The 23,848-nt window shown below is 40.0% G+C and overlaps 1 protein-coding gene across 1 annotated transcript; it reads right to left on the bottom strand.

Moving 5' to 3' along the window:
- Positions 1-1,557: 1,557 nt before the first annotated feature.
- Positions 1,558-23,765, bottom strand: WEE2 (WEE2 oocyte meiosis inhibiting kinase). Its single transcript, XM_025173792.2, has 12 exons — positions 23,354-23,765; positions 20,159-20,520; positions 16,423-16,622; positions 13,356-13,407; positions 11,096-11,268; positions 8,927-9,048; positions 7,343-7,489; positions 6,475-6,576; positions 5,474-5,559; positions 4,427-4,597; positions 4,196-4,338; positions 1,558-3,141 (listed from the first exon to the last, which is right to left on the bottom strand). Exons 2-12 carry the CDS (start codon positions 20,513-20,515, stop codon positions 2,943-2,945), a joined length of 1,752 nt encoding a protein of 583 aa, XP_025029560.1. The 5' UTR covers positions 20,516-20,520; positions 23,354-23,765; the 3' UTR covers positions 1,558-2,942.
- Positions 23,766-23,848: the final 83 nt, after the last annotated feature.

The raw sequence follows: 23,848 nt of genomic DNA, 5'->3' as shown, positions 1-23,848 counted from the left end.
TCTTTCCAAAAGTCGCTCCTCTTCTTTGTGAGGGTCTTGGCTCTTTCAGATTTATTTCCCCGTATAATTGAGAATGGGCGTGGTTTAGGTATTTCCCTCTGCTGTTTGGGAGTTAATGCAACGAACCACAGTCACGTCGTGCTAAATAAATCACGATCTGCCCATAATAGATCATAAAAGAGTCATATATATCAGGGTTCCTCAACCTTGGCACCTTTAAGACGGGTGGACTTCAACTCCCAAAACTCCCTTGCTGGCTGGGGAATTCTGGGAGTTGAAGTCCACCCTTCTTAAAGTTGCCAAGGTCGAGGAACCCTGATATATGGGAGATGGCGGCTATATAAATTTGAAAAATAAAGGCTGGGCCTGAACGTGGTTTCTTTGGCTTCATTTATTTTTTAAAAATATTTATAAGCTGTTTCCCACTTAGCATGATGCCGGGGCTGGCTGCAAGTTGCAGCCAACAGGAAGCCAAAATGAAACACATGCTTTAATAGGCTGTGCACAGAGATGATGTGAACCCAACTTAATTTTTTCTACCGTCTTATAATCAAAGAAGGGGCTTTTGAGTTTAACCTCCTCAGCCTCCTCAAGGCTGATTATTCCCAGTTCCTTTGATCTCTTCAAGGGGTTCAGTAGGGTTAGTGTCTACCAGAACCTGCAGGGCCACACTTGCCCCATCCAGGTTCTGGCATAGCTCATCCACCAAGATGACCAAAGCAATTTCAGTACTATATCCTAAAGCTTAATTAAAATGGGTCCATATAATCAATATAATTCAGATGTGTCTGCAGCTGCGAGACTGTCACATTCTTGATTGCCTAAGGAATAGTAGAAATTGGCCTATAATTATGCAGATCTCCCAATTCCAGGGACTGTTTAAGTAGGGGGTTTATAGTCACCTCCCCGTTTAGACAAATCATGTCTACCGGGGAGCATCTTTCACCCTCCTTCATCAGAGAGTAATCCATCTAACAAATTTAAATAGTCACAAGAGGTAAACATGCATCTTACCTCTCCAAACAGGCACATCTTCAAAAACTCTTCCCTTTTCAATTATTCTAGAGCTCCATCCCATATTGAGTTTTTAGAAGATATTGAAAAACAAATGATTGACAAACAGGGAAAAGGATACACGTTTACATCTGAGTGGGATCATTACACCCACTCCTTGTTTAGTGACTACCTTGGTTAGTGAACATTCACAAATACAACACTAATAAATTCATTTTCCAACCAAAGTGCACATTTTAGACCAGATGTCCTGTGCTTGACAACAAATGCACACTGGAGTTAGAGTAACACTGGCATAGCTGTGTGAGAGAACTTAACGGAATGAGTTGGCAGCAACCGTCTTCACAGTGTATGTGTCCCTCTCTGTGTCACATGTTGACTTAGTGACCATTTTGCTTAACAACCTGGTTGTTGGAATAGAACTTGGTTGCTAAACAAGGAATGGGTATACCTTCAAACAAAATCACTCTTAAGAAATATTGTTTGCATTTAGTCCATTTTTACTGGTTTGAAAAAAAATGTAAAAGTTTACTATTGCTGGACTTTAATTTACCAGTGACAATCCTTTACCACACCTAGACTTATTGATGCCTACTACGACCTCTCTGAAAGAATATCCTAATGCAATCCTAACATTTCACCCAGTGACATTTCCTCTAAGCAGAATTAGGTTGTCAGTTCCCATCATGCAGCAATCCTGCAAGGTTACATGTCTACAAAATAGGCCCAACAATGTGCTAAAGTGGCGAAAGTTGCCATCCCTCCCTTGTAAAATCTCAAAGCAGTCTCCAAAATACACAGCCCTTTAAATGAACAAGTTCAAAAGCTTTATTCACATGAGTGCAACTTAAAAAAAGCTGTCAGTAGACTGTTGGCTGTCCAGCAGCTAGACATAAAACCATATTCAGGAATGTCTAAGGAACTCATATAATACATTTGCAACTAGGTTTATAAATAGAATACTGAGTTTTGGACATGCAATGCTGTTAACATTTTGACTGGAACATAAGATTTGCTTTATTAGAATTTTTTTTACAAAATATAAACCCACAAAAATTCTAGGATTCTAAAAAAAAATTACCTTCTGTGTGCTCCAAATGCACCAAAATTGTATTTTTCTGTATATCTGTCACTCATTAAGAATAAAGCAGACACCCCCTTTCTGAACAACACATATTTAACCTCCCTGCTGTTGCACATGGAAAGAGATACAATCTGATCTGGAAATATATTTTCCTCAATTTCTGTACTTTATTAAATTTCATCTACTTAGCCTGTTAGATATATTTTGCTCAAGTTGTGTTCTTTGTTTGGGACAGAATCCCAAGGTGGGACCTGGCTCCTTACAATTTTTTCACCAACTACAAGAATACCAGTTACCCACTGCTGCCTAAGAAGTCATCCCTTTAAAAGCTTTGTAAATGGTAATTTCTGACTTAAAAAAAAAAAAAAACCACAGTGAGATAGAGAGGTCTTTAAAATTAATTAATATAAAAGCTAAACAAAGAAAGCTATGGACTGTTCAGAAAATCCAAGGGGAAAAATATACTAATCAATTTAAATGAGGCTTGGCACCCTCCTGATGCATTGGAATAACTCCCAGAATCGTGAGAACGATAGTCCAATACACTTGGAGAGCATCAAAGTTAAGGAAGTTCACTTTGAATAATTGTTATGCTTAAAGTTGTTGCCATGAGCCTCTTCTGAACTCCATGTTTGATTGGGTTTATGAGTTATGGCTGTTGAGTTCAGGAGACAAAAGAGAAGTTCAGAGAGGACTAAGATGGTTTACACTGTAGTGTAATGTACTACATTGTTCTCATACAGTGAAAGATCAAAACCAGTACCATGATTCTTGAAGTCATTATGTATTAGGTAAAAATATGACTTTCTAAACTAAATGGGCACTTTTCACGCTGAGATGCATTTCAGTTATTTGAGTAACTAGCATAACCTGGCCCTCGATAGCCACTGGCAGTAAAACTAAAGGATCGGGTATTTTTCCCTCCCACCAGACGCTTCTTGATGTTCTGATGCCTTAAACTGATTCCAGATTCTTGTGCTCTGGCCCGTTCTGAAGGTGGATCCTTTTGAAAGGCCTGGGCAACCCGGGCTGCTCTCAGCTCTCTGCACAAAAATAAGACAAAAGGATTAATAAACAATCCAGGGACCATAAAGGAATGAATGGAATATTTCCCAAAACTAAGGGTGCAGCTCAGTATGTTCAACTTTCTTAATTCAACAGATGCTTCCTCATTCTTGCATAAGGTAATCTCTTACACTAGATCAAAGCTGCTGAATACAGTCTGAAGTAAAATTCCATGTGTTTCCTTATCATGCAGCACGCCTTGCAATGGAGAAGAGCAGATTGATTTTGGCTTGTGAAAGAAATGCCAATTCATCCTGTATAACAGGGGCATAGAGGCATGATGCTTCAGAAGACCTTGGGGGAATCATAAGCCCTTCTCTCAATGCTGCCTCTGTGAGGTTATTTTATAGTAAAAGCACTACATACAAGGTAAACTTATTAACTAAATTCAAATTTTAGCATTTAAATTAAATACAAGGTTTGTACTGTTCTTGCACACTAGAATACTAGATAGTGGTACTCTAATGAAAGATCAAGCATGGCTCTTTACCTGAAAAAGTGAGCTGGGCCAGCATAAACACGGAATTTGATTTAATTTAAATTAATATTACTCCCTACACACAATAACTTTCTCCTGTTTCACTGACAATTACAAAAACTGGTGTCAGTTTTTGAAGAGACTTTTAGGACACCTGACTTGCCCCTCCAATATAAGCAGTTGGGCTGCTACCATCTCCACCTTGTTTCATGCATATACTGTAGTGTGCAAGATAGCACTTAAAGGAGATTCACAGCAAGGATTCATGGAAAAGTCAACAATAAACAACTTCTATCCTATCCTTTCAAAACAGTAGAACTTTAACCTTTCAGGGGAAACTCAGCCCATGTAATGTTTTGTTAAAGACTACAAACCTAACATATCTATATTCTATAATGGTTGAGGGTGATAAAGGGATCAGGGTATAAAATTCAAGTCTAAGTAGCAGTTAGAATGAGTTTTCCTCCAAGGAAGGAGTTAGCTTCCAAGCCAAGTTGTCCACAACTGTATCATTTACACATCTTCCTTTGCTATTAGAAAGCACAGGACTTCACCTTTCCAGCATAGCAGTTTTGAATTTCTCCACATTGAGCTGTTTCTGAAGCTGGGCAGCCTTGCCAAGAGAGGGTCGGAGGATAGGGTGCTTGGTTAGTGCAGCAGCTGATGGCCTCACAACTGGATCAGGATGAATCATCAGCTGACATTCAAAAAAACGAAGGAGAAAAGTCTTTCACAACCAAACTTTCAATGCCAGCATTCTTCTTGACTCCCCCAAAAGAACTCACCTCGAGCAGTTCTGTAAAGTCACATGACACTTGCTGAGGGATACGTGGGAGATTGCCTCTGCGGATATGGTGCCACGGGGTGTCATTGGCAGGCAATGGACCAGCACCTGCCGCCAGAGCAATAGTTAAGGCAAGAGCAAAGATGTCTGCCTTGGGCAGATAGCAATATTGCTATGGAGGAAATAAGAGAAAACCCATGCACCCATGTCAGGTCACATTCATTAAGAAAAAAAATATATAAAAAACCCTATCATGCACAGGTTTACATACATGGGAACTTTTTCATAATCAACAATTATGAATTGGAACACAGAGATTTCTACTAATTTCTAGGAACACTATCTGATGCAAGTCTGGATTATTAGAATAGTAATACAGAACATATTGCTGCGAATTAATTGTGCTACAATCCAATTTATCTAAAGACTGAGGGAGGGTGACTTTAATAAATCAAACTTCAGGTGTTAATAATTACTTTGGGAAGGTTCTTACAATATTCTATAAGTATTCGCAGGAGTTATTTGTTGTTGACCAGCAGATTTAAAAGGAACATGTTCTTTAAATGCAAATCTGGTTACTAGGTTTTCACTGACATGTAATACAAAGGTAAAACACAAATGGCAAAAATACTAGAATATGCCCATATTCGCTGTAATTCTGGAGTGGGCAACTCATTATCCTCTAGAAGTTGTGGGCTTACAACTAGCATTAACCCTTGCCAGAACTGCAAATGATTAGGGTTAGAGGGAGCTTTACCACATCTGAACATCAGTTGATTCCTGACCTAGTTTTAGTGTATTCTCATTAAAAGCTATTAATTTTAATTTCATACCCAGATGAGTTTCTAATAGCTGCATATAAGCCAATAAGTTTGGACCCAAAAGACTGTAATGCCTTGATTCATGTCCTGGGACTTTTATTAAATTAAGATTAATGTATAAACCAGATAAATCTGAGTATAATACGAGCAATAATATTTGAAGTGTCAAGAGAAGTTTCTGCTGTTTTGAAGGTTCCAGTGCAACACTAAGGTCCTCCAAGTTTTACCTCTTGCAAGACTTCATTGGCCAAGAAGCGGCAATCTCCCTCCTCTACTTGTGGATTGGTTATGGATGTCACATGTCCAAGATCCCCTGCAAAAGTATTGTCAGCAACAGAACTCAATACATGCACCACTGATTTTCAAAGTTTTTTGTATTTTGGATTTGTCCACTAAAGAACTCCCGATCTGTCTGCAGGAGAAGCTATCTGTTGGAAAATTCTGTGGCATATGCTTATAACTGCAGTTAAATAGGTATAATAGGAGCAAGAACATATCTCATGTCTGCCTTATCTCAATCTGGTGTCTTTTAAATGTTTTTGACTTCAACTCTCATTCATGTGTTTTCATCCTGGTTCTCTCCCTGAGAAAATGATTGCCTAGAATCACTAGGCATAGCACATTTGAAAGTGCAGGAACAACACTGCAAAGTCAGGACTGAGTTTACATTCCAGCAGAAGATGCTTTTTTCATAAACACTGGATCATTTTTTTGTAAAACATCGTCCTTGTCTAAGCCTTCTCATACCATTGGTTACTTAAGACCAAATGTATATCTGAATTGCTATTAACAGTGCACTATAGAATACATACCAAAAATAGAACAGTTATCACTTTGGCTCTATTTTTATTGTGGACGGTGGCATGAGTTAACAGATTTCAGGCACTTCCAGATCACCAGTCTTTACATCTCCCAGCCCTTCTGATTCTAATATAAAATGCAGACAAGATTCATCCAGGCTGTTTTAATCATTTGCAATTCTATTCTGTCTTCCCTCTCTTGCAACTCAGCTTGGCCTACTATAGCCCAGGCAAAGCAAGCAATGATGTAACTGATCACAGTTAATTAACAATAGACTACGGTAGCTGTGACTCACTGGCTTCTAAACAGAATAGATTAAAAATGTGTAGTGCAGCCTGCTCTAACACAGAAGATGTTATGCCATTGGTAACGTCTACTCTGGAAACCATTTGACATCAAGTGGTCCAAAAGAAACCAAATTACACACCAATTTTATATACCACATTTGAAGCAGCAAGCCCATCATCTTCCCCGTCACTCTCCTCTTGACCAGTGGACCCAGGCAGGCTGTGGCATATAAAAATGTTGCCTGCAATCAAGAAGAAATAGTACAGGCTTGCAGTATGCATGCAGATAACTCATACCAGCAACAGTCAATGCAGCCTGCAAATTGTAAGCATCTGCACATCTCACCCCATAAAGGAGAATGCAGAACTTTGAACTCAGTTTCTGGTGAAAAAGAATCTTGTCCCAGGAGTCAAGATACGCAAAAAGTCAGAATATGGGCAGAAGGCTAGGATATAAATGAGCATATTGTGCAAACAGTCTATCAGTTTTTGCATACAGCAGTGTACTAAGACAAGGTTTGTTTAATAGTGATTTTTTTAATAAACCACAATTGGGTGGTTCATACAGCACATTAAAATTAAACAGCTACATTATTGTATATTATTTCTAAACCCAGGCAGAAAGAGACAAGGTCCAAGGATCTCTATTAAGTAGAAGCCATGATCATGCAACTTGAATCATAGTCAATAATTTGTAGGTGAACTTTAACTGAGAATCTATAGCCACCTTTCAGAGCTCTGTTCCAAAATGCTTGCAATTCCAAATAAATATGAGAGAGGAAATCTCAAAAACTTAAGTGGGCTTCCCCAAATTCATGACCATATGCTAAGCATACCATCAACAAGTTTAATCTGGCCTAGTTACTCTGAGCAAAATCTGCACCATGGACTTGTTGAAAAAACTGGAGGAGGAAGAATTAGGTACACTACCATGAGGTTCTGCAGCAAAGAAGGGCTAAAGATCTAATAACCCTAATGAATAAAGCATTACTGAGCAGACACGCTTACTGGGTTTGATATCCATATGAACCAGGCCAGAAGTGTGGATGTATTTCAGCCCCATGGAGACTTGCAACAAGATTTCCTTCAGCTCAGATTCTTTGAAATAATCTGCTGTCTTTGAATTTTCCAAAAGCACATCCTGAAGGCTCCCACCTGTGGAAAACCAAGCTTTCATACACAGCAAAGTTATTCTGTCCTGTCTGACTGGCACATAGCCCTTTCCCCCTGAGTTGCTAATTCCCACTAGGGGCACTTCCACACAGACATTATTGCCACTCTCCACACCCTCCTCACCCTGTTCCTTGCAAGGCCTGCAATTGTACTTACCGCTGCTGTTGGGATAACAGATAGAGATGACCCACACCCTGTTTACCTAATCAAAAAAGAAGTGCAGATGCCATCTCTTTCCCCGCCTACCTCTCTTCTTGTCTAGTAGTGCCACATTCATTTGCAAGATGAAAAAGAGAAGGAAACCGATATGCCTGCACAACGCACCATGACGCTCTGGAGGCATTGCAGCCAAGGAGGGAGAAAAATCAGGGAGTTGAGCATTAGTGGGAGCTCCCACTAATGGGTGAACTGCCTGACCCAAAGCCCTGAAGAACTCAAGCAACTCAAATTACAAAATGGAAGTTTCCCTGTTTGAGATTTTGAGCACTGAGCCAGAAGAAAATTAGCTTGGGTGCCCAGCACTACACCAGCATAGGACCAAAGGGACACAGTGCCACCTGTGGGAATGGTCCCAAAGTCATGTGTGAAAGTACCCAGAAGATATGAAGATTTAACCAGTTTCTCTATTCCTAGTGCTCCAAAATGTCTAGGACAAGGGATGGCTCGAATTTGGGAAGCTGAGATCCAACAAATACAAAATGCATCAGGTTGGGAAAGGGCAAATAATGAAGAAAGCTGATGTGAAAACATTATGAAAAGTAATCACATTTGCTATTCTTACCAGGTTTCAAATAAGGATTTGTTAGGATACTGCATAAACAACAACATCCAGGTTTGGATTGACAACTACTTGGTGATGTTAGAAAAGGGTGCGGGGTAATTAGCAAAGAAAAGCAATTTGGTTTCTAATTAGAGAGTTCCGATATTCATAAATTACAAACTTGGAATAGCAGCATACCAGCCAAGTTTCCTAAACCAAAGTCACTTGCATATATATTGCAGGAAGATCCAACTGATGGCCAAGCCAACAAATGCACATTGACCCGATACACACTGCAGACTGCATGAAAGAATGATGCTTAACTCCTGATCCTCAGGTGGAGCACTTTCAAAAGACTAGACATTCAGAAGCACATCTATTTTTTCCCATACCTTCTCTTATGACACTTCTTGATAACCAAACTCATTAGCGCTAGACTTTTAAAGCTCACAGATATTAAACAAACATGATTAACTGTTACAGCCTCTCTCAATCTGGAATCTTTCACCCTATTACAAAGTACTAAACTACAAGCCCTATAATTTCCAATCAGCATGGAAATCTGATGCAAGGCACACACCATGTTGCCAGGAATTCATAACGTTTTTCTGGATTTGGCACTGTGTAGCAAAACTCTTCAGAGGAACCCATCTCCTTACCATTGCAGTGCTCATTCTGTATGATCATGTGATCATCTTCTGCCCAAGCTGAGTAGTAGCGGACAACGTGGGGATGATGGCCAAGCACTGCATGGGCATAGACTTCCCGCAAAGCCATCTGCCTGTAGGCAGACACAGAAAGAGAGACCCACAATTCCAACCATGATACTGTTATGAGATTGGGATTTTGACAGGAAAGGGTTTCAGAAGCTGTTCTGGAGATACCTTAGCTTGGTTCCCACAGCAGACTATACTAGGCTAAAATGGGGCTGGAAATTTGTAGTTCAGTGTGTTGTAGGAACCCAGCCATTATCTTAGCATGCTGTGCAAACTGGGCCACCTGTAATATGGTTCATTTGTTTGATAGAGCATGTGATGTGAACACAAGAACTGGGTTTAGTATGTGCAGAACCAGCTCTTTAGTAACCCCAGCAAAGTCAGAAAACAGACATTCCTGGTAGGGAAATTACAGGCTAATTGGCTAGGAAATATTTGCAAAGGACCATGGCTTTCTTTTTTCTCTTAGTACAAGCAGAGTATGACATTCTTTTATAGGAAGGACACAGCTTAAGGATGCAGGTACTTCCAGGTAAGGCTTTTCCTTGCAATCGTGTGTGTGTGCGTGCCTTCCAGTAAGTTTTTGACTCCTGGCAACTGCCTGGACTAGTCCCTGTAGATTTTTTGGCAAGGTTTTTCAGAAGTGGTTTGCCACTGCCTACTTCTTAGGGGTGAGAGAGAGTGACTGGCCCAAGATCACCCAGCTGGTTTTGTGCCTAGAACTCATGGTCTCCTGGTTTCTAGCCTGGTGCCTTAAACACCAAAGTGGCTTTTCCTTGCAGTCATTCTACCTCATTTGCAGAATTCTGTGGTGGCTGCTACAATATTCATTAATAGCAGTGAGAGCAGTTTCAAGAAGCAGTTTCAAGAAGAAACCTAAGAAAGATACAGGCTTTTCACATTGGGCTAAGCCATAGTTTGCTGAGCTAGGGTTTATCAAAAGTCCTACAATTGGTTGGGTTCTCATGACACTCTAAACCAACTTTTATTAACCACAGCAGCTGGGTTCAGTCAGCCCACTTAGCCAACCTTGAGCAAAGCAGTTTGCTTTTTATTACAGAGACAAAAAGCTGGATTTGGACTCCATAACCTAATAGCAACTTGGGAAGTGCTACTGTCTAAAGGTCCAATACGAGAGTATTGATTTTTGACCATTTGGCTTGTACATCAGCAGGAAGCTCAATCAGTTTTTCTGTAAATAATCTCCAGTATTACATGATGCCATAAAACTCTAGGGACTTCCTTTCAAGTGAAACAAATCTTGAGTGGTTGAAATTTAGAAAACTTTTTACAGCATTGAACATGGATTAAAGCAGAAGTACCCAACCGCCATCAACTCACAAGTTGCACTAGGTTTTACATAGCACATTGATACAACATTCTAACTGCGAGTAGAGAATAACATATTCTAGGGATTTCAGGAGTTTTAAGGAGTAAATGGGTGCTTCAGAGCTTCCCCTTTTCCCCTTAATCCACCACCCCACATTTCAAAATGCCGTATGCAAAATTGGGGGCACAGTTTTAATCCTTACTTACTCTGAGGGCTTTAAAAGATAACTGGCCACATACCTTTGCATCTATGGACCAAAGAAAAGCTGCTTTGAAGGACAAGATGAAGAATGTACTTCTAGACAGATGATGATTTTAAAAAAAACTGGCTTAAATCTTCTTTTAATCTCACCTATTTTCAAGACCCAGTCATAGCAGATAGCAACATACAGCTGACCTTGGAAAAAGCTAAATAGTCCAGTTTAATACTTGAATGGGAGCCCTCCAGGAGATCCCAGGACTATAGAGATGACTAAGATGTTTTTAAAAAGTATTCCAGAAAGCAAGAGCAAAACCACATCTATATTGTTACCAAGGAAACAACATGGATGGATCCATTCATGTAATCACCAAGAATTAAGGTCAACTCAGGAGAGACATTTTCAAAGCCTGGCTAAATGCTACTGATCTGTATACTGCCAAGAAAGCATAACAGAAGATGTACTGTATAGTTTCAGGAATTCAGAAGCAAATGTTGCCTGCGAAGACAGAATTATAATCCATCATTGGAGGAGGAAGGCTGGGATATATACATATATGTATAATTTTACACTGTACACTTACTCATCTGAGGACCCAGCGAGGGGTTTCTTTGAGCGTTTGATGGCATAGACACACCCATCCAGTCTTTTGATGCACTTATAAACAGAACCAAATTCCCCCACACCAATCTTCTCCAGCTCTAGGAATTCCTTCTTGTAGCGGGAAACCATGTTACTCTCACGCAAGAGGAATCTCTAAGGATGGATGAGAAGAATACATAAAGCTGCACTGCTCACCAAAGATCAAGCAGAGCTTGATAATCTCCTGTAATACAAAATCTTAGTTCAGGTTTCTCTGCAGTCACTGCCATTATTTACCCCAGCCTTTCATAATTTGACACCTCCAGATATAGAGGACAGTATTCCATCCCCAATCTTCTTTAAGTGTAGTTCTTTGGATAGTCCACAATTACATAAGTTTACACAATATACTAAATAATAAACCATGATTTTCAAACTATAGTAACTGGGTTCCAGAGCTTCTAGCCTGGAAACAAACAGCCATACTATGGGGCATAGTGCAGTGGAAGGCATTCTGTGCAGTCCAGATGTTTGCAAATTAAAATGTCAAGCATCCCTAAGAAGCATGGCCAAGGTGAGGGATGCTGGGAGTTGTAGTTCAATATCTGGAACACTATACAGTATCTATCTATCTGGAACACTATACAGTATCTATCTCTGACTTATGGCATTATGTAAAGTATGGCATTTAATATGAATGCCTGCAACTGTCTTCTGTATCCCATCTCTACACTCTAACTAGGATGACTTCACCAAAGCAACCTTTTTCTACCCCTTTTCCCCAATCTTGATTTCCTTAACCATTTTGCTTGAACCCCTGCCTATTTCTGATGACTGTTTTAGGTGGTTTGTTGAAGAGATTGCTCTTTTGTGAACAAGTTCTATGTCCATCTTAACTAGGAGCCCACCCTTTATTTTATTTCCCAAGACCAAGGGAAAAAAGATACTGAAGAAGACCAAAGCTATACTTTAGAATCTCCCTGGTTTCCCACCAGAAGAGGGCAATGTTGCTTTATCCCTTAAACATTTCTAGTGGAGAACAAAAATCCACCTTGTAAATCCTAGTAGTTGTGCAGTGACACAAGGAGAAGGGAGGACAATGGGATATTTGAGAAGGAGAACACAATAGCAGAAGGTATTTACTGCTCAGTAAAACTGTCCTGTTTCTCTCCTCCATACCATAAAGCTCTTTAAAGAGCTTTGTCTTCAATACATTTTCAATTAGAGACTTTTAATTGCCTAATTTCTCCTGCAGTAATTAATAGTCATTTGTACAATGGTAAGAAAAGAATTCAGGGTTCAACAAACTTCTTCACAACTTCCAAGATCTCTTCTGCTTAACAGGTCACAGCTTTCCATAGCTACAGATTGGAGATGGACCATGTTTCCCTCATTTTTTTCTTATTTGATTATTGCAGCCCATGATAAAAGCAGCCAAATATATTTAAAAAGTGAGAGTGTTTTGCTTCAAAGACTAATTAAAATATGAAGTGTATACATTTAATTGATTTAATGAAAACGTGGAATAATCAAATAAGAAACTTTTTTTTTTTTGTAATTGGGATTTTCTTAACCTTCAAAATATTCTTTTCAGTTATAGTAAAACTGTGTATGTACTTTGGTTTGGAATTGTGCTCCTCTTAAACCGAGCCAACCAAAAAACATTTTACAGAAACTAACTGTACCATTAGCACTAAAATGTGACTTCAATATGGATATTGGAACAGTGTCCTCATCACACCTGAAGGCAGTAGGCTAGTTTAGAGAGTGAAATCACAGCACCTGGAACATCTCTGTCCTCCAATTTAGCAGAACTGCAGATGGCTCCTGCACATTGACCATCTGCCACATGAAATAATTGCCTCATTTCAGTAGTTGAGCAATCTCTCAAATTGAAGTCTATAGCTGTTTGCATATCCTATGCAGTGCTTTGGAATTGATTCTAACATGGTACAAAAGAGTGAGAAGGTACCTTCTTAAATCAGCCGCATCTTTTCCCAGGATCATGGAGGGCTGCAAAAGGCAGCCATATGATCTACAGCTCTTACAATGACAGCCACACTGCAGCACTGCCCTCTTTGTTGCTTTCTCTCTACACACACTAAACCATGTTAACATGAATTAAAATGTAGGTTTTTCTTTGAAAATGCATTCCAGATCATGGTTTGTCTACTGCTCAAGGGTAGTGCAGATACTTTTCTTTCAAGCAAATTAAGCAAACTTGGGTGATATTTGTGTATCCTTGGGATCACATTACTCACCTTGGCAGGCAATCCCAGCTCCATTAGTCCATCTTTTTGCTTGGGATCCTCTCTACAATGGTAAGTTTAATCATATGTGTTAGTTTTACATTGCAACGATGTAGCTGTGAACCTTCAGTTTCACCTTCAAAACTTTTAAATATTAGTAGTTTCTATAGGTACCGTATCTGGGTTGCCATGAATCCAGATAGCCACTACATGACAGCAAAGAGTTTTCAGTAAGTTTTTGCTACCATCCAATTATTATTAGATTTTATTTATTTATTTATTGCAGCTCAGCTTTGGTAGCCCTATTATTTTTGGAATGTACTCAGGCTCTACAAAGGAATTATACAGACATTTCTGCAGGTCCACATGCAAGGAACTCAAAAACCTTTATTCCAGAACCTTGGTAGATACACCCCTGACTTGGGAGTTAATGTTACTGATTTAGATTTTTCATGAAGGAACAATTTCCCGTCATTTGAAAGATACGGGAAATAACAGTATGCTGTTCTAAACTGGCTTGGAAGGAAGCCCATCTCCAACTATGGCAGGTCTGCAAGACCAGATCAGACATCTTTTTTCTCCTACGTATGCAGATGCATTAGTAACTCCTGCAGCTAATGGGGGAGTGCACCGTAACCAAACATTTAACAGTGAGAGTTGCCGCTGTTGCGGTGTTCAGTGAGGGCTCAAACTTTTCTTTCTATACTAGGCCAGCAAACTAAGGATGGGTCTACAATACAGACTTAAATCAATTTTACACCCAGTTCCTCTTTTCAGACAACCTGGGAATTATAATTCTGCAAAAAGAGCTATTAAGGACCTATCCTATTTTACATCTATGTGAAGCTGCTGGGTAAGGTCATTCAGCAGATGGGGTTTGGTATTATCAGTATGTGAATGATACATCTCCACCCCATGCCGAGCAAGTGATGCTGTTCACGTGCTTGCTCACTGCCTGGAGGCTGTAAGGGCCTGGAGGAGGAAAAACTGGCTGTGATTGTGCTGTAGCAAGGAGGAGTTGTTGTGGGTGTTTCCCCCCCATCCCCTCCCAGGTCAGGAGAATTGACATTTCTGACCCTGGATGGGGTAGCACTCCCCTGGACAGAATTGGTGTACAATTTGAGGGTCCTCCTGGACTCGCAGCTCCTGCTGAAAGAGCAAGTGGCAGCCATACCCAGGGGGTCACAGTAGCATCCATCCTGGATTGGGTGGACTTGCTCATGGTCACTTCTTAGTCACTTCCTGATTGGATTAATGCAATACGGTCTACATGGGACTGCCCTTGAAGACCATCCAGAAGCTGCAACTACTCCAGAATGCAGCAGTGCATGCATGTCTGAGTGTCCCGTAGTTTGCCCAAGTTAGACCGCTGTTGCACAAGCTACACTGGTTCCTACTTGCTTCCCAGGTGCAATTTAAGATGCTGGTTATTATCTTTAAAGCCCTACAGGGCACAGGGCCATATTATTTGTGGGACCGCCTCTCCCCAAGGGCATCTGCTCACCCTACTAGGTCAGATAAGGTGGGCATGCTCCAGATCCTTTCCCTTAAATGGTGTCATCTGATGTGACCTTGGAGGAGTACCTTCTCTGTAGCCCCAGTCTCTGGAATAGCCTCCCATTCAAGGAGCACCTACTCTTTTAGCCTTCCAGAAGGCTGTGAAGACATGGTTCTTCCCCTAAGCATTGGGCTAAGATGGGGTTGAGTCAGGAAGTTAATAGTTTGGTTTGTCTGGTGCCTGGTGGGAAGGGTTGTTCTGTTATTCTACTGTTTTATTGGTTATTGTCAGCCACCTAGGATCACTATGTGAGATAGGTGGCCATATAAGTTCATAATAAATAAAATAAAATAAAAAATATGTAATAGAAAATCCCTAACTCCTTACCAAGCTATTGTTTCTAGCATTCTTTAGGGAAAATTGTGATTGTTTATACAATGTGACTAACATAGATAAGTATGCCATTTGTCAAAAATGATACTGCTGTTTGCTTTCCCCTTACCATATTCCTGTGGCTAACTGCAGATTGAGTATGGATGTGGGTGGATTTTAATTTAATTAATCGTAAAGAATAAAATGTAGTATCCCCACATCCCACCCTAATCTCCAGGTGGTTTGGCAATTTAGCTGTGAAGGGTAAGCCAAAGGTTTCTAAGAAACATATAGAGAAGTTCTTAATGTGAAGCTTTTGCTGATCAGCAGAGTTCTCTTTGACATATAGCAAAAGCAACTGTTTCAATTAAGATGATGGTATTGAAAACTTTGTCTTTGGAGAATCTTGCCTCACTGATTTGTCTGCTGAGACCTTGTAGAATCAAATTAGATGGGGGAGTTGTAGGCCAATCATCCTACTGCAGACATACGTATGTAGAAATTCAAAGTGAAAATACTAGATGGCTGTCTAGCCTCTCTGAGAGACATGTACAATTCATGCTACGCTGGTTAGCCCTGCTGGGCCTCTTCATAAACCTACAGGAATGAATAGTTTTGGAAATATCCTACCTCTTGCAGCTTTCCATTGCAAAAAAAAAAGGGGGGGGCGGGGAGGAGCAGAAACAGCAAGCCAACTGTTCTGAGAAACATGTCCATCATTTCTATTCATCTTGTTGATGAGCCCATTATGCTACTGAGAATGTTCAATATTCCTTGGAACAGAGATTTTGAAAGCCAGTGGATCACTAGTACTTCTCTACAAATGTAGAGCATTTCTTCAAGCATCTGGATGTCACATGGTAGAAGGCCAGGGCCTGCTTTCTATCTATTCACAGGACATAGAATGGTCTGTGTTATAGGAAGGCAGATTCCACCTGAACATTAGGAAAAATTGCCAAACTGTAAGAGCAGTTCAACAGTTGACCAAATTACCTAGGGAGGTGGGGTGGCTCCACTGTGTTGGATGCATCTAAGCAGAGACTAGACAACTATCTGTCATGGATGCTTCAATTTGGATTTCTGTATGGATCAGTGAGTTAGACTAAACAGTCTAAATGGTGTCTTCTAACTTTATGAGTCTACAGAGATGACTACCTGATCATCCTATTTTGCATCCTTTGAGAAATATCTTAGGAAGAAAACACTCACAACTCCCCTCTGGCTTTCCTCTTGCCACTGGGATGGAAGACCATCTGTCGATATGATTCAGGTGTAAACGGATTAATATTAACCAAGGAAGCTGGAGGAGTCTCATCTGGGTCAGGACAAGAAGTGAATCGCAAGTTCCTCATCCCCTTGGAGGGAAATTTTCCCACAGGTGAAGGGAAAGCTGTCTTACTTAACAGGCTCTAGAGCAAACAGACAAACAAACAAAAGATTGCCAGTGGGGAAACCTCTACAGCATCAGGATTTTACAAATGCTCAATTTATAGGGAGAAAGACCTAGTATTCCCACTATCAAAACACATTATGCAGTACCCTATTATATTTCAGAATTGTAGTATGCTCTAAATACAATAACCTTTTTACTAAACCAGTTCAAATTTTATCTAATGCACTCAGATGATCTTGTGACATTCAGATTGGAAAAAAAAAACCCTCAACATCTATTCACTGAATGATTCCACTTCGCAGAAAGCAAAGACTTCTGTTTCTACTTTACAGAGAAAGAATGAAGAATGCTTTTTCATATTGTCGTGGGCCATCTTCCAAAGACAGTCGCGCCTTCCTACAGTCACCCCTGGGTTGCACATTCCAACAAGGACCTTATCGCCTGATTCTGCTTAATCTATCAACTAAACTACAATCAAGGACATTTCCACACACAAGGGCTACAGAGATCAGAGATCAACACTATCCTTTCATGTCCCTGCAAGCTACAGGGTTTCCAAAGACCATTGCATATTGATCCAATTAATCTTTGAAGTTAATTCCCTCAGCTGCTATTCAACAGAAAATACAGCAAAGGTAGAATTGTTGCATTTCTTCTGTAGGTGCAAGGTGATCATTGACAGGAACTTCCACATCGTTCTGCTTCCTGGGATTTCCCCTACCCTCCTGGAATGAATCATGGAGTCTTGCTGCCATTCCCCCACTGCTTTCTGCTTGAATGAGGTGCATCTCTGTTGCCTCCCCACATTCTGTGTTTATTATTTTCCTTGTCATGTTAGGCAAGTGCAGCTAGGGTAGAACAAGGAAGATACAAGACACTGGTTTAGCTGCAATTTTTAGCACTCCCCTGTGAAAGGAGATATATAGTTTATGGAATAGTTTTAGGGAACTGCTCATAAAGGGTTGGACTATCAGTCCACAAGTCAGTATAGGATACACTGAGACCTCAAGCTGGAATCTTTCCCAGCAATGTACTCTGCATGGCTGGAACACACATGAACAACTTACATCCAATCCCTAAGTTATGCTTCCTGAGCCATTCTGGAGGGCTCTTTCTTATTTGCAGCCTGAGAATCGAGAGTCAACTATGAGCCTCAATTTCCTGTTAAGCAGTGTCTTTGTCAGTTACACAGGTTTAGAACTCAAGGAGAGAAAAATGCCTCATTGCTTATCTTCATTATTGTAACCGTAAGTTATTTCTGACAGCAAAACCTTAATCAAGGCTCTTGATGCTCATGCCGTCTTTAGACATCTATCCAAATTAGCAGAGAGATGAAGTAGAATTTTCAAATAGTTCCATTTCAGATTGTAAGACAGCAAAACGGAATTAAATAATGCACCAGGATCATCTCTCGATACCCTGCTGGGACTCTACATCTAAGCCTGGATGACAAAATGTCAGGAGGTGCTTTGAAGTACAGCTCTACCTGCAGTGCTGCAATTGAGTCATCTTGATAGTTAAAGAATCAGAGAATAAAGGTGAACAGATTCTCTTGATCCTGAGCAATTCATCCACAAAAATAGAGGCACTGCTTTCATGACGATGGGGGAATGGAGCTCCCAAAATGCATCGGTACCTAGCCCAGCATCACCTCTGAAGCAGATGTATGGTACATTTTTATCTCCCCTTTCCACTACGGAGCACAGAGGAACATTGCATCATTCTCTTCCCTGTCACTCATTTTATCCTCACAATAATCCTATGAGGTACATTCAGCCAAATGATAGTGACTGGCCCCTTGTTGGCTAGGAGATTATGAGAGCTGAAATCTAACCCATCCTGTTGGCACCAAGTTGGAGGAGACTGCTCTAGATAATACTGAGCTAAATGGGTAAGCGGTTGAGCTTAGCATAAGGCAGCTTTCGATTTTTAAAGGAGTCTCCGTTGAAGCCCAGGATTACTTCCACACAATTGTCCACTCCCTTGGAATCCCCAAAACTGGACAGAAAAGTGAGCATACAGCACCTATTGTTTCTTCTTCTTACCTGGCCAGAAGAAGAAAGTAGAAATTGTAAGAAAAGCAGAAGGAGAATGTTTATCAGAGCTACTCTGTTTGTCAGAGTTTGACAAACATTAGCCAGCTACTCACATCAATATCATACTACCCCATCCCACTTCTCAGCTTTGTCCATATGTGGAACAGTTGTATTTGAGAACTAACAAAGCTTGGAAGCCTAGTGAATCTCCAAACAATTCTGAATCAACTGCAAGCACTCCATTTAGTTTCCACACCTCAGATCAATTCGGAGGTTTCTAACTAAATCACCTCTTTGAAGTTTTGCCCAGCCTTAAGTCCCAACCATCTGGTTCGGAAACACTGGCCAATATTTAGTGTAGGAGGGCATGCAAGAATATAATGAATCTTGATGATGGAATGGTAGATACATCCACCATAGTTCTGTTTATGCTTACCATCTGTTCCATACTTTGGGTGGGGAGGCAATGATGTCCTCATGATGACTACATGGGTACAACCATACAGTTTTCAAGGAATGATTCCTGATTAAAACATTGTTTCTTTTTCAAGACAATTAACATAATTTACCCCTTGCTTATTTTTTGGAGGCTTTGGAGATATGCACATAAACATGAAAAATTACATTATACAATCTGCCTTTTATTTCAGTTGTTGGGAGGTTTGCAATCCGGGTTTACTGACATATTTTAAAATTCCCATTATATGTCATATTGTACCTAAGTTACTCATGAGCATGAGATGCAGCATTTAAAGAGGTAATTAGTTTAAATGACTAACTTTAATCATATTAATTTCAGTGAGACTTAGTTATGACTATCTATGAATAATTCATTATTACAGCATATGACAACAACTATCTGACCTTGGCTGATTTTAAAAAAACTAAGCAGGGTTGGATTTGGTTAGGACTTGGATGAGAAACCATTATAAATCCTAATAGACTAGATTGGAAAGTTGAAGGGAAAAAAAATTGGTATTGCTGCCAAGAAAACAGCATGTCGATAGGGGACACCAAGAGTCAAGCTCCAATTGAGATGCTTGTTTCTTTAGCTTAACTTGAATGCTACCCATTAGTATGCATATATTAAATAAAATATATTATGCAGCATAGTCTAATAAAACATTGTTCATGCTGTGACACATAGAATACATCATTTTATTAAAATCTCCCAATGTGCCTTTGGGTGCTCTTCAAGTAGCAAGCCTAGATTCATCCTTCTGAAGCATATTACTATGTCTGGGCACACTGTTTGGGATTCACCAAACAAGGCTGAACACTATTGGAGAAATGTGCAGCCTCTCTCTAAGGAACACATAAAGTCTGAGAACCAGGAGCTGGCATGACCAATTTCAGTTAAAACAGCAAATATGTTTTACAGATTATAACCCCAGAAACAATTAGCAGTATTAGGTTCCAAGCATGATGAAAGACTGAAGATCAAGAATATGCTCTTAGTTGGTTTGGATACTCTAGAAGAACAGGTTGTGAATTATTATTGTCATCATTGCCATACCTTTGGAGTATTCGGAGTATCACAGAGTTGCAGCTTCTGCCAAGTGACATAATGCAAAGGAGTTCCAGGATAATCCTCCAAAGGGACAGTTTTCTTTCTCAGAGATCCCCTGCATTCCCTGATAGGATTCACCCAAGAAGTTGGGCGTGCCGGAGAGCAATCATGCACTTGTCTCTGTGGGGTCACTGGGACGGGACAATTCATTCTCCAATTCTGAAAATCACAGTTTTTCTGTGGAGTGACCTGCTTCATATCTTCCACTCTTAAGCTATTGTCCTCTTCCAACTCATTGTCTTCTCCACATCTGGAAAAATCCAGCCGCTGTATGAGTTTGCTACTGCTGCTCCAGTCGTCCATTGCAGCTGAAAAAGGGACAAAGATATATCATGCTAAGCCATAATTTAATTAGTGTACTGGCCTTGGCTTAGAGAAGCTTATTATGGCTCACATATGGTGTTAACAGATTAGTGCAACAGATAAAACCAACCAAAATAAGTCTGGATTGACACACATCAAATTATGCTTTGCTTAACTATAATTTGATTAAACTCCAAGCAGCTGGATTTAAACATAAATCATAAACAATGGCTCACAGATTTCAAAGGTTAGATTCACAAACCACCTTAAGATTTAACCTGTGCGAATTCACCCAGAAAGTATATCATGTATAGATATGAACTCTGTATAGTAACCATTGCAATCCTGAAATCAGGTATGCCAAGCTTTCATCCTAGATGATGAGTTTGTTTCTTCAAACCAAGCCAAATTCTTTAAAAAGCTTTTCTTCTCATCATTCAAGGACTTGGTTAGCACTTATAGTACTATATATAAACTCTTGATTTGTTCCTAATCAGATAACTACTGCTAGCTGTTCAGAGCCAAGCTTTATACACACAGCACATTCTGAGAAGCCCCCTAATCTATATCCAGATTAAAATGAACGCTATCTGGAAGAGTAAATAGCCTTTTAAAAAGGACAGACCTCTATTTTTCAGTGAAATCCTGGCACAAAATTCTATTAAAACAAACATGCTGTGTATGCTAAAAAGGGAATAACCCCATTTAATATATCTGAAACATATTTTCAAGTAGGCACCAATGGAATAAGGTATGTACTCATTTGAAGCAAGCATTCATCATACAAGGTTTAAGTCAGCCAGTTGGTACGTAAGCAAAACAAAGGCTGAACACAATGTCTCTTTTATGTCGTCTCCCAGTCATAAAAAAAAAAAAGTCTCTGTAGATAAAAATGCACTGAACCAGCCAGCAAATATTGCCTGACCCCCAACCCTTTTATGGCTGAAAAACGTATTCAGTACCCCAACAGAAGTTGTAACCGCTCATCTGGTAGTACAGTTAAAAGCACAGTAGCATCTATTCAAAATTACCCTGGAACTTGCTGTTAAAACCACTGATAGGCCTTATGGATTACGCTGGGGAAGTTTGCAAACATCACTTCCTGCATATCCTCTGCTTTCATCTAAGGCAATTCTGTAAAAACTTGCACCTAGCCGTGCCCTTGGCCTTTAATGCCTTTAAGCCAAACTGAATTCACTGCATTGTAGCTCTGTGGATGCGAACCCCACTGTATGGAAGTAGCTTTCCACTGCCTGCTTCCAAAATACCTTTTACTGTGCACTCCACAGCCCTGGAATTTCTTGGTCTCCCATTCAGCTAGTAACCAGGTCTATCTCTGCTTAGGTTTTTGAGATAAGCCCAGGTCAGTGAGGCCTTCCTGCCTAACAAGTGGTTCAGTGTCTGGAATCTTCAGGTAAAATGTGGGAAGGATTCCAGTCTGAAACATGAAAGCTATTGCTATTAGTAGGGCATGCTGGTTGGGGAATCCTGAGAGTTGAAGTTCACACATCTTCAAGTTTTCAAGTTTGAAAAACACCATGTTAGATGGACCAGTGTTCACTGTTTCTTAAAAACACCGGAAGCATGATGGAAAAAAGATGCCTCGTTGCTTCACTTCGGAAATGTATATATCCCAGAGATGAAAATATCAATATTAAAGACTACAGGCTAGATATTTGGCCTCAAAAAACATGCCAACAAAAAGCTTATTTAACATTTTAAATAAACAGGTAACCTCCAGCATTATGAATCCATTTTCTCTGATTTCATATCAGCAGCTAAACTTCAAAAAAGAAAAAGAAAACTTTTTGTAAGTTTAACAACAAAAAGCACCATCAGAAGGGTGGATTCTCGCCTGTGTGAGCCAAATCTTATATATTTGTCCAAAAGAAAAATTCCATCATTTAACAGAGCTTGCAGCTGAAAGAGATTACTGCTTTGCTAAATAAGACTTGTTTTCAGATACGCAAGCCTATAATTCTAAACCTATTTAGTGCAAGTAAGATTCAATGTCTGTCTGACCACATTGGAATGCTAGGAAGTAAATTCCATTGGAATTATGCTCAGGCAGACATCAGTAATGTTTACTTGTGAATAAGGGCTGTTTTACATAGTCTGGGATTTGCAGCCTTCCTATTTAATCAGAAATTAAATAGTTAATCAGTTACTCAAAAGATCTTGGTATGTTATTGACATGCAATTATTTTTCCTGTTTGTGATTGTTTTTCATCTTACACATATACTATGTCTAGGTTGTTTTCATGTATAGAGATATTCATGGTTGGTATTGTTCATGTATATCACGCAGAATCATTCTGAACGGGGTGGTCTGAGTGCTGTCAAATACATTAGATAATAAATAGTTGTGTGATAAGGAGGCCTGTAGTTTTTAAAGCTCTTGCTCACCTATTGTGCTACAACCATAATGTGATTTTAGTGTACAAAATGGTGTGGAACTCGGTCATGTTTTGCAAACCATGATTTATAGTTTAAAATACAGGTAGTCCCCCGGTTAAGAATGCCTGGTTTAAGGACAACCCATAGTTAAGAACGGAGCCTACTGTAGCAAAATGTGAGTTAAATACACAATGATTCAAGTTAAATACACAATGGTTCGAGTTCATTTCACAATACTACTTATATGTTCCAGCTAACATACAAATTTGACTTAAGGGCAGACCTTGGGAACAGAACTTTCCATTCACACAGTACCCAGCCCAGTGAACGGATCATTCAGTAAACCATGTTTAAACCCAGCCTGAGTTAGCATAACGTGTGAACCAGTCAACCGGTTGCATTTTGGTTCATTTAGCACAATTTATTCTGCTCTCTCACTACCTTCAGGTGCCTTGTCAAGATTGCTTAATTTTAATTGTGGTTAATCCTTTTTGTGGCTGATGTTATGGAAACAGAGACTGTGTGGCAAGTTTATCGTTATTATGTAAAACCAGCAAAGTGGTTAAGATGCTGTGCCAACAGGGGTACCAAGTCGTGTCAGCGGTGGATTTGAGAAAAAATACATCTCCTTGGAGTAGGTTGCCAAACTCTGGATGCAGATCCCTTTTGGCCCCATCTAGCGGTCGTAGGAAATCTTGCCGTCCAGATCTGGGTCTCTACTCGGAGGAAATGCATACCACCGATGTAAATGCGTAGTCAACAATCACGTTTCCCTGCTTTCCTGGATGCGCCCCTGTCCGCTTTTAAAACTGCGGTCTTAGCGGATAATGGACCTTAGAGGGCCACTCGCAAGTAAATCCTACTGAGCGGAGTCGACTGACGTTCAGCGAGAGTACAGCTTTAAATGGTGGTGGTGGCGGCTGTTTTCAGCTGAAG

Source organism: Python bivittatus, unplaced genomic scaffold, assembly GCF_059951505.1.
Source record: "Python bivittatus isolate LINGU-HERP-01145 unplaced genomic scaffold, Pbiv_v1 ctg000330_np1212, whole genome shotgun sequence".
Classification (NCBI taxonomy): Eukaryota; Metazoa; Chordata; class Lepidosauria; order Squamata; family Pythonidae; genus Python; species Python bivittatus.
The sequence above is the reverse complement of the archived record's forward strand: the minus strand, read 5'-3'. Positions and strand labels throughout refer to the sequence as shown.

Bases quoted from the DNA above. Each gene is read 5' to 3' on its own strand.
- WEE2 (XM_025173792.2), bottom strand. From the start codon at position 20,515: ATGGACGACTGGAGCAGCAGTAGCAAACTCATACAGCGGCTGGATTTT. The intron at 4,598-5,473 runs GTAAAACTTGGA...TTTCCTCCATAG, and splicing joins CCAATGAAGTCTTGCAAGAG to CAATATTGCTATCTGCCCAA. The intron at 3,142-4,195 runs GTGAAGTCCTGT...ATTTTTGTGCAG, and splicing joins AAAACTGCTATGCTGGAAAG to AGAGCTGAGAGCAGCCCGGG.